The following is a 10,504-nucleotide window of genomic DNA, read 5'->3' on the forward strand; positions in this document are numbered from 1 at the left end:
TTTCAAGTACTTTGAGCTTTAAATTGAGGCTTCCTAAGCTTTTGTGTTGAGAAGGACAGTAGTATTTTAAGGAGGCTATTTGATGCCTTCCCTCTTTCTGAGTTGTGAATTTGCATGGGAGTGTGTGTTACATAATTGAAAAATTAGAGTTATCATTGTAAAGGGTGTGTGTTGGTGGCAGGGAAGTCAAGCGCAGGAGAACGAACTTGGTAAAAACGGAGTGTGTTTAATAAATGTTGATAAAACTAAAAAAAAATGAAATGTACAAAATAACAAAAGTGGGTACAAAACCCGTTGCACACCAACATAATACATGCACATCACATACAATCAAACAATCTCCGACAAGGACATGAGGGGAATCAGAGGGTTAAATACACGACATGTAATTGATGGGATTGGAACCAGGTGTGAAGGAAGACAAGACAAAACCAATGGAAAATGAAAAATGGATCAGTGTTGGCTAGAAGGCCGGTGACATCGACCGCCGAACACCGCCCGGACAAAGAGAGGGAAGTCGTGGCAATCATTCATATCTTCATGCCTTTCATGGACAGGGATGATTTGAGTTTGTCCGTATAGCATCGTTATCCACTTTTGACCCAACTTAACAGAATTTTTTGAAGGTATTGGTAACCCTTCATATGAATTCCTTCTCCATTATGCATTATAAGCACATTCACAATGCCTTATGAGCTATGCATAATGCACTATCAACAACAGAGTTGCTAATAGCTGCTCATAAACATCTATAATTACATACATAAAGTATTATGAGCAGGGAGCATGCTTGTTTGTACTATTTTGTCATGTATCTCTTACATGTTTCTTACTTAATAACTATGAATGATTTAACAGAATTTAGTACATTATATAACAAGATGTATGTACATATTAATGACAACATTTGATTTTATGTGTATGACCATAATTAATGTGTATTCATGTGTGGCTTGCGTGTGCTTTTGCTCATTTGTGCGTGCTCATGTTAGAATGGGAGGTGAGTATTGTGTTAGGGAACACTGACTGAGCTGGACATTAGTAACACAGACTGTGGACTCACAGTAAACATCTGTAGTTAGTCATTAACACAGTTTAAACAGCACATCCCGTCAGTCCTGTCCCGGCCTTGTTTCTGAAGATGTGAGTAAAAAATATATATTTTAATGAATGCTTTGTTTTGGCACTTCTCTTTTTCATCTGAAAATTGTCTGGTTTGATCAATGATATGTTTTTATTAGTTGATGGCAAGGTCATGAGTCAATGCTAATTCACTCTATGGGCATGTGTCCCTCCTCCTATCATTTGGATAGGGCCATGTTTGTGGAGATTCCACAGTCGCTAGTCATATCTTTATAAACGTTGCATGAGGAAAGATGCAACCGAAGTAACCCAAAGCATAGGGAATTAGCACACCAGTTTGTGTTTCTCTATGCATCACTAATATTTGAATCTCTGTGTCTTAAAGAAAAACATTGAAGTGGAGATAATTGAGTTTGGTATGGGACCTCTATTTTTATTTAGCAGTAATTAATGTGGTTTAATGAAGATATAGATCTTATACCAATAGAACTTGCTAATAAATACTGAGTGTACAGCTACTGTGTGAACATCAGATTAACGTAAACATACATCTCTATGCTACCATTCACAAATGTGTTCCCTGTGGACAGTTTCCATTGGCTGCAGGTTCTGTAGACATCATGGGCGAGCTTTTCCTCTGTGTGACTGTGGCTCTCGCTTTGTGGTCGGCTTCAGCTCTCAGCACATCAGGTAAAAAAATGTATAATCTGAAGACCCAGTAGCACGTTTTTCAATGGCATTAAACATATTGTCCACCACCAATATGATGCAATCGCCTGTAAGGTCACAGCTGTACGGACAAACACTGCAAAATGTTTATGTATTTTTGTCATGTTTCTATATAGTATATAATAGTACTGCATGTGCAATAGGAGAAACCAGTGACTGGGTTGTGTGTAGATAGCAAAGGTGTTGTAATTCCAAATATCACAGGACTACAACAATGCACAGTTCTGGTGCTTAAAGAGTTACATTTCCTGAAAGCTTGTGTGCCATGTTGCACAAGCACATTGAATAACATTCTAACCTTACAAGACAGTTCATTGAGGTCTAATAGAAGTTGCCAATGGCAATGCAAAGCAAAAATGAAAGTTTCATATTGGACAAGTACATGGCAGTGGTGGGAAAAAGTACCCAAATGTCATACTGTAGTAAAAGTAAAGAAACCTTCATAGAAAATGACTCAAGTAAAAGTGAAAGTCACTCATTGAAATACTACTTGAGTAAAAGTCTAAAAGTATTTGGTTTTAAATATACTTAAGTATTAAAAGTAAATGGAATTGCTCAAATATATATAAAATATAAAGTATCAAAAGTAAAACTGTGAATAATTTCAAATTCCTTATGGTGTGCACACCAGAAGGCACATTTTCTTGTGTTTTATTTTTTTTTACTGATAGCCAGGGGCACACTCCAACAGTCAGACATTATTTTTAAAATGAAGCATTTGTGTTTAGTGAGTCCACCAGATCAGAGGCAGTAGGGATGACCAGGGATGTTTTCTTTTTAAGTGGATAAATTGGACCATTTTCCTGTTAAAATGTAACAAGTATTTTGGGTGTAAGGGTAAATGTATGGAGTAAAAAGTACATTATTTTCTTTAGGAATGTAGTGAAGTAAAAGTAGTTGTCAAAAATCTAAATAGTAAAGTATAGTACAGATACCCAAAAAAATCTACTTAAGTTGTGCTTTAAAGTATTTTTACTTAAGTACTTTACACAAATCAAATCAAATCAAATGTATTTATATAGCCCTTCGTACATCAGCTGATATCTCAAAGTGCTGTACAGAAACCCAGCCTAAAACCCCAAACAGCAAGCAATGCAGGTGTAGAAGCACGGTGGCTAGGAAAAACTCCCTAGAAAGGCCAAAACCTAGGAAGAAACCTAGAGAGGAACCAGGCTATGTGGGGTGGCCAGTCCTCTTCTGGCTGTGCCGGGTGGAGATTATAACAGAACATGGCCAAGATGTTCAAATGTTCATAAATGACCAGCATGGTCGAATAATAATAAGGCAGAACAGTTGAAACTGGAGCAGCAGCACAGTCAGGTGGACTGGGGACAGCAAGGAGTCATCATGTCAGGTATTCCTGGGGCATGGTCCTAGGGCTCAGGTCCTCCGAGGGAGAGAAAGAAAGAGAGAATTAGAGAGAGCATATGTGGGATGGCCAGTCCTCTTTTGGCTGTGCCGGGTGGAGATTATAACAGAACATGGCCAAGATGTTCAAATGTTCATAAATGACCAGCATGGTCGAATAATAATAAGGCAGAACAGTTGAAACTGGAGCAGCAGCACGGCCAGGTGAACTGGGGACAGCAAGGAGTCATCATGTCAGGTAGTCCTGGGGCATGGTCCTAGGGCTCAGGTCCTCCGAGAGAGAGAAAGAAAGAGAGAAGGAGAGAATTAGAGAACGCACACTTAGATTCACACAGGACACTGAATAGGACAGGAGAAGTACTCCAGATATAACAAACTGACCCTAGCCCCCCGACACATAAACTACTGCAGCATAAATACTGGAGGCTGAGACAGGATGGGTCAGGAGACACTGTGGCCCCATCCGAGGACACACCCGGACAGGGCCAAACAGGAAGGATATAACCCCACCCACTTTGCCAAAGCACAGCCCCCACACCACTAGAGGGATATATTCAACCACCAACTTACCATCCTGAGACAGCTTACCACTGGTACATGGTAGTCCCTCCCTGGTAGTCCCTCCCTGTTATGAACATACCTGGTTTTGTTGGTCAGTGTTTTCCAGTGGTCCTGAGGCCCACATGCTTCTGCGCTCCAAAAGGGCCAACACCTTCCTGGAGGAACTGAAGCCTCCATCGATGGAGCGGGAATGCCTGGAGGAGAGATGTGAGTTTGAGGAGGCAAGGGAGATTTTCATAGCCAGGGAAGCCACGGTAAGCTGTTTTTAATTCAATTACATGTTACGTTTTTGAGTATACCATTTCTGTAAGGAATAATAGACATTGACAGTTTTCTACTACTTTTCAGTTGGAATTCTGGACGGTTTATACAGGTCAGTGAAGTCTTTTGTTTCCGAATAGACTCATATATCCTTCTAACTGCCTTGCATTTTATACTATTTATGTTGTACACTTTGTAAGGACATTGGCAAACATGTATATTCGGGAATCAGTTGAATGAACAAACAGATATCTATCTACACAATGTTTAAACTACAAGCAAATGTTTTCTACCAAAACAGCTTCACTGTCGGTCTCCCTGTGTCAATGTACTGTACCTCTCAGACACAGCGTACAAAGCTTCTGTCCTGTGATGGAGAGAAAATGTTGCCATGTTGTTTGGGCTGCTTATTGTTCAGGGTTACATCTGTCTTTGGTGTGTATCTTAGATGGAAATCAGTGCATTTCAAACCCATGTGTGAATGGGACCTGTGTGGACCTCTACCAGTCCTATGCCTGCCGCTGCAATCTAGGATTTGAGGGAAAAGACTGCGACCAACGTGAGCCCCTGACACCGCTGTGTTTTATACGTTTGCACCTGCGATGTTCTTGACTTTTGAGTGTTTGTTGTGTAGCTTTTTCTGTGATCAACTTTCTGTTTTCTAATATATGAGAAACAAACATTAACATGTGTTTGTCATGTCTGTGATGTGAAACATCTTTTCTGATTTGTGTGTTTTGTCTGGGAGAGTACTTGTTACGTCTCTGGTTCTGGTTCTGTTCCTTGTGTCAGTGCTTCTTTGTGTTTTGGCTTTGATACGGTCTGTTGTGTTTAGCTAGCACAGCCACTAATTGTGCAATAGCCAACGGTGGTTGTGACCATGAGTGCCAAAACCACAAGGATGGCCTGAGGCGTACGTGCAGCTGTGTCCAGGGATACCGTCTCCACCAAAACTCTAGACACTGTGTCCCCGAAGGTAAGAATTACTCTGGGGCCCTGTTTAGAAACAATCCTGGCTATGCCTGGCTCTTTTCTGTGGTACAGGGAATTCTCCTCAAACGGGATAACATTTATGTAGGGGATTGTCTAACTTGTAAGTATGTGTTGTAAAAATGTGTACAAGAGTACACAGTGTTTTGGAAATGTTCATCCATGTGTGTCTTAAACGAAAAACTCGAGCTGGTGGAGAAAGCAGAATGAGACAGGTGGAAAGGATGGGACAGCGATGTTGTGTTTCCATCTTTGCTGACAGCTATGTTGTGTTGTGTGGATAAATTGGTCTAATTTAGCATGTATGGTAACGCCTCAACCCTTAGATACCTCTTCAATTTGAGCAAAAAAAAAGTTCATAATGACAAAATGTTTTGTGTTTTGTGTGTCTACGGTGCCCAAATAAATGAAAATAGAGAGACGTTCTAATTGAGCGAGGCATCAAAGTGAACAACCCACCCACGTGCTTCGGTTGGGTCATTATAATTAAGCAATAAGGAACGGGGGGGTGTGGTATATGGCCAATATACCACGGCTAAGGGCTGTCCTCTAGCACGACGCAATGCGGAGTGCCTTATCACAAATCCCAGAGGAGCCTTATTGCTATTATAACCTGTTTACCAACGTAATTCGAGCAGTAAAAATAACTGTTTTGTCATGCCTGTGGTCTGATATACCACAGCTGTCAGCCAATCAGCATTCAGGGCTCGACCCACCCAGTTTATAATTCAAAACAATGCATTCTAAAATAAATCACACACACCAGTGGGGGTCAGTGACATTAAAGGGTGGACAAAATGGCCTTATTTCTATTACAGCATATTGGATGACTCTCATTCATACTCTAGTCACCCAGTTCAATGTGACAGCGATAGGTTTAGGCTACTACCTGATACTACAATTTTCCCTATACCCATCATGGTTGCTACACCCTAGCCTATGAATGAAAGTTTACAACATAGGTGCCCACAGGTCGAGAGACAAATTTGAGGTAACAGTGATACATGGCACACAGTGACATTCAATACCGCCTTGCACACTCTTGCCTGCACCTAGCTGATATAGGGTGTAATCATTAGTCCAACAGTTGCAAACAATTTTCTATTGGACAAATTCAGGTATGTTTATCCCTGTTTTGTTCCATTTGCTTGCGTTTAAGAAACTTTTTCAACAGAATCGGCGGAATGAATACACCCCTGATCACGTGTAAACACAGTTCACTTTCATAGCAGGCACGTTGTATTCCTTCTCGCATATATGCACTCTCCTCCTCTCACCTCTTCCCTTTGCTTGTGGACCTCAATGCACAACACATCAGCTGTATGTGACCAGGCAAAAAAAACTTTCCAAGCCAAACCGCTACACACAGCCTACATCGTTGTCGCCATATTAGGCCGCTGCATTCATGCAGTAACGTTACGGTGTACAGTCAGTAAGCAGTTACACCAGTGGGCCCGGTGGCAATAAATTAGTAATACCAAAATCTTACCTTGAGTTGGAAGAGTTCTAGTGTTGTGTTGAAAAGTCATAGCCAGGGCCTTCTGTAGTGGCGCAGTGGTCTACAGTCAGTAACGAGGACAAACTGGGCATCTACATCTACTCTAGCTGTGCCACTAGAGATTCTTGGTTCGAGTCCAGGCTGTGTCGCAGCCGGCAGCGACCGGGAGGCCCATGGGGCGGCGCACAATAGGCCCAAGTGTCATCCGGGTTAGGGAGGGCTTGGCCGGCAGGGATATCCTTGTCTCATCGCGCACTAGCTCTCCTGTGGCGGGCCGGGCACAGTGCACGCTGACACGGTCGCCAGGTGTATGGTGTTCCCTCCAATACATTGGTGCGGCTGGCTTCTGGGTTGGATGGGCATTGTGTCAAGAAGCAGTATGGGGTTGTGTTTTGGAGGATGCATGGCTCTTGACCTTCGCCTCTCCTGAGTCCGTGCAGGAGTTGTAGCGGCGAGACAAGACTGTAACTCCTACCAATTGGGGAGAAAAAAGGGGTGAAAAATACAACAACAAAAATAATGTGTTATAGCCAGCTAGCTAACATAGCTCTGTTTGAGCAGGGTGTTTCAGTAGGCTAAACTATTTGCTAGCTAAGAAAGTGAAACTGAAAGTTATATATTTTTTTTATTGTTATATTTAGTATAGTTTTATCTAAAAATTATAACTTTTGAAACGTTTTTTAACTTTTTAAATCTTTATGAAATTCACTCAGGAGGATGGCCCTCCCCTTCCTCCTCTGAGGAGCCTCCACTGACACATTAATGTGTGACTGCTTGTGTTTTAGTGTACAGTACAGTCTCTCTCCATTCCTTCTTACCTTTAGGTGCCCACTCCTGTGGGCAGATACTGGTGGCCAAGACCTCCTACAGTAAACCCATTCAAGGACTACTGCCCTGGCTGGTAGGGGGAGAAATGGGCAAGAAGGGGGAGAGCCCCTGGCAGGTACCATCCATACCTTGATCCATACACTACCCATACATTGAATCTGTTTCAGTACCCATGCACTACAACTGACATCAAAAGTAGTCTAGTGTCAAGATGATTCCACTTCCCAGCCCATAAAGGGAAAAGATAGACATTTCCAGATTTTCAGGGCAATATTATCTTTTTCATTCATTTGGGGTTGAAACATCTAACTGGACCTATACAACCAATGACGTGGGATGTGGAATCATGTTGACATTAGACTACGGCGGAAATCTGAAAACATCTGACGAACATACATTTAGGAGTGTAATACGGCTTTAAAAATTCATAAAGTTGTTTGTGTGTGTGTGTGTGTGTCTTAGGCTCTTGTGTTGAATGCAAAGGGAAAGTTTCACTGCGGCGGGGTCTTAATTGATAAGAACTGGGTCCTCACCGCAGCCCATTGCCTGACCAGTAGCCTTCGCTTCAGCGTCAGACTGGGTAAGTCACATTATACCTTCATCACTAACCCGATACAAGGTGAGTTGATTATTATGATAATTATTATTATACACTTCGCAGACCAATCCTTCTCACCTTCTTCTCCCTATACATGGCCAGATTAGGTTAGTGTTCAATAGGGCATGCAAAAGAAAAGTTTAAAACCAATTGCAATGGAAAATGAGTGTTTCTTATCAGTGGCTGTAAAACACTTTATCCTATGTTGCTGCAACCCGCTCTTTATCACTGATTATCCATATTTAACTTTCACTCATCTACTATTTCAACAACAGGTGACTACGAGCGCTATAAGTTGGAGGGCACCGAAGTCACCGTGCCGGTGATCAAGACCTTCTCTCACCCGAACTATGACAAAGTCACTGTGGACAACGACATCGCCCTGTTGCGCCTGGCCTCTCCTGTCTCCTTCTCCGAGTACATCCTCCCGGCATGCCTCCCTAGCCGCGCTCTGGCCCAGGGTGTGCTCCACCTCAACGGCACACGCACAGTGGTGACGGGTTGGGGCAAGGAGGAGCAGAACTCCCAGCGTTTCACCTCAGCCCTCAACTTCATCGAGGTGCCGCTGGTGGAGCATGAGCTGTGTGCCCGTCAGATGGTCAACAACGTGACAGGCAATGTTCTGTGCGCCGGTGTGTTAGGACGGCGGGAGGACGCATGCGAGGGCGACAGTGGCGGCCCAATGGTCACCTTGTACCGTGATACCTGGTTCCTCATCGGCCTAGTGTCCTGGGGTGAGGGCTGTGGTGACGAGGACAAACTGGGCATCTACACCAAGGTGTCCAACTACAATGAGTGGATTGAGAGTGTGCGGAAGGGGTGAGACAAAGCTACTGAGCCCTAAGACAAGTCCCTCTACGCTTCCAATTCCTTCCGTCCATCCTCCCTACTGAGTCTATCCACCCGGCTACAGTATAGATATGTAACATGCTTTGTGAAATAAATCAACACATTCTCAAGTTTCACAGTTTTTCTTTAATGTTACTTGGCAGATTTGTTATTTTGTCATCTTTACAAACAAAGGTACAGTAGAATACTGGCCTTTGGTATAATTCACATGTTTTATTTTATTTAACTAGGCAATTCAGTTAAGAACAAATTCTTATTTAAGAAGACGGCCTACTCCAGCTAAAGTCTAACATTGCTGGGCCAATTGTGCACTATGGGACCCCCTATCACAGCCAGTTGTGATACAGCCTGGAATCAAACCAGGATCTGCAGTGATGCCTCTAGCACTAAGATAGACCGCTGCACCACTCGGGAGCCCAAAGCTATTCATCCCGACCGGGAATTGACCCCGGGCCGCAATGGTGAAAGCACCAAATCCTAACCACTAGACCACCAGGATAGAGATTCTATTCACACTTTATTTGGATAGTCCCATAAAGATGATCTACAGATGGTCATACTATTTTAAAAAAACTATTTGTTGATAAGCAACTGCTTGCTAAGGTTAGGGTTACAAGTTTAGAGTAAAGGGTAAGGGTTAGGGTTAGGTTAAGGGTTAAGTTTAGGGTTAGGATAAGGGTTAAGGTTTTCCTATGAGATTTACAGTGATATACTTTCTTAAAGGGATTGTAGTTGCCTAATATTCAGCCCTAGTTCGTACAGAAGTATTTTTTCTATTGGCTATTTCTACCTTGTTGTAGCACATAGAGTATCACAGTTAAAGGCCAGCACTTGTACAAACAGTTGTACAACTATTTCTTTTAGAAATTCACAGATATGCAGTCTCAATTTTCATATGGTTGAATTCTTTTCTCTAGTCTAGATTTTTTTGTCTCTTGTCTTGATTTTTTTTATGGCTTAAACATGTCAGACACATAGCTTCAGTAAAGTCTCAAATATTTTAGGCGACACAAGCAGCGCATGGCACATAATGCATCTAAACATAAATCATGTAACACCAAAGACAGGTCATAGATGAACCTATAGCAATGAACAACATTAAACAAAAACTGACAAAGGGAACAGAGTGTTGAAAATGTCTGAAAGCAACCAAGATGTCCCTCATGTATACGTTCAGCAGACAGTCTTATTCAGAAGCAATTAGTGCAAAGTGCCTTCCTTAAGGGTACGTCGACAGATTTTTCACATAGTTGGCTTGGGGATTTAAACCAGTGACCTTTCAGTTACTGGCTCTATGCTCTAACCGCTTTGCTACCACTTGCCCCATAACCATAGAAGGGGAACATCTGATCATGGTTGCAGACAGATTTACATAAAATGGGTGCTGGGATGCACTCCCAATAACAAATCAGGGGGCAAGTGGGCACCCATATAAGCGCCATATAAGAACCCCAACAGCCAAAGCAAATCAAACTTTATTGGTCACGTACACATACTTTGTCAATTTTATCGCAGGTGCAGCAAAATGCTTACGTTTCTAGCTCCAACAGTGCAGTACACCGAACAATGCAAAACCATACACACAAATGAAAAAAATGTAATGAAAGAAATTAAGAAATATCAGAACAAGCAATGTCAGTGTCCAGAATATATATACAGTAACTACTGCTGTACACACATGTTCTATTCATATACTGTCCATAATGTAACACACCATAATATACATATATATATTTATA

The 10,504-nt window shown here is 42.1% G+C and overlaps 1 protein-coding gene across 2 annotated transcripts; it reads left to right on the forward strand.

Moving 5' to 3' along the window:
• The first annotated feature begins 994 nt into the window (after positions 1 to 994).
• proca (protein C (inactivator of coagulation factors Va and VIIIa), a) lies at positions 995 to 8,875 on the forward strand. Of its 2 annotated transcripts, XM_090181752.1 has the most exons (10): positions 1,007 to 1,143; positions 1,469 to 1,499; positions 1,674 to 1,773; positions 3,838 to 3,995; positions 4,090 to 4,114; positions 4,451 to 4,561; positions 4,838 to 4,978; positions 7,315 to 7,433; positions 7,781 to 7,898; positions 8,192 to 8,875. In XM_090181752.1, exons 3-10 carry the CDS (start codon positions 1,704 to 1,706, stop codon positions 8,737 to 8,739), a joined length of 1,290 nt encoding a protein of 429 aa, XP_090037878.1. In that variant the 5' UTR covers positions 1,007 to 1,143; positions 1,469 to 1,499; positions 1,674 to 1,703; the 3' UTR covers positions 8,740 to 8,875. The 2 variants fall into 2 exon arrangements, with proteins under 2 accessions (XP_021468321.1, XP_090037878.1); XM_021612646.3 differs by lacking the exon at positions 1,469 to 1,499 and having other exon boundaries at positions 995 to 1,143.
• Positions 8,876 to 10,504: the final 1,629 nt, after the last annotated feature.

Source organism: Oncorhynchus mykiss, chromosome 8 (genome assembly GCF_057628025.1).
Source record: "Oncorhynchus mykiss isolate SJ-2025 chromosome 8, ASM5762802v1, whole genome shotgun sequence".
Taxonomy (NCBI): Eukaryota; Metazoa; Chordata; class Actinopteri; order Salmoniformes; family Salmonidae; genus Oncorhynchus; species Oncorhynchus mykiss.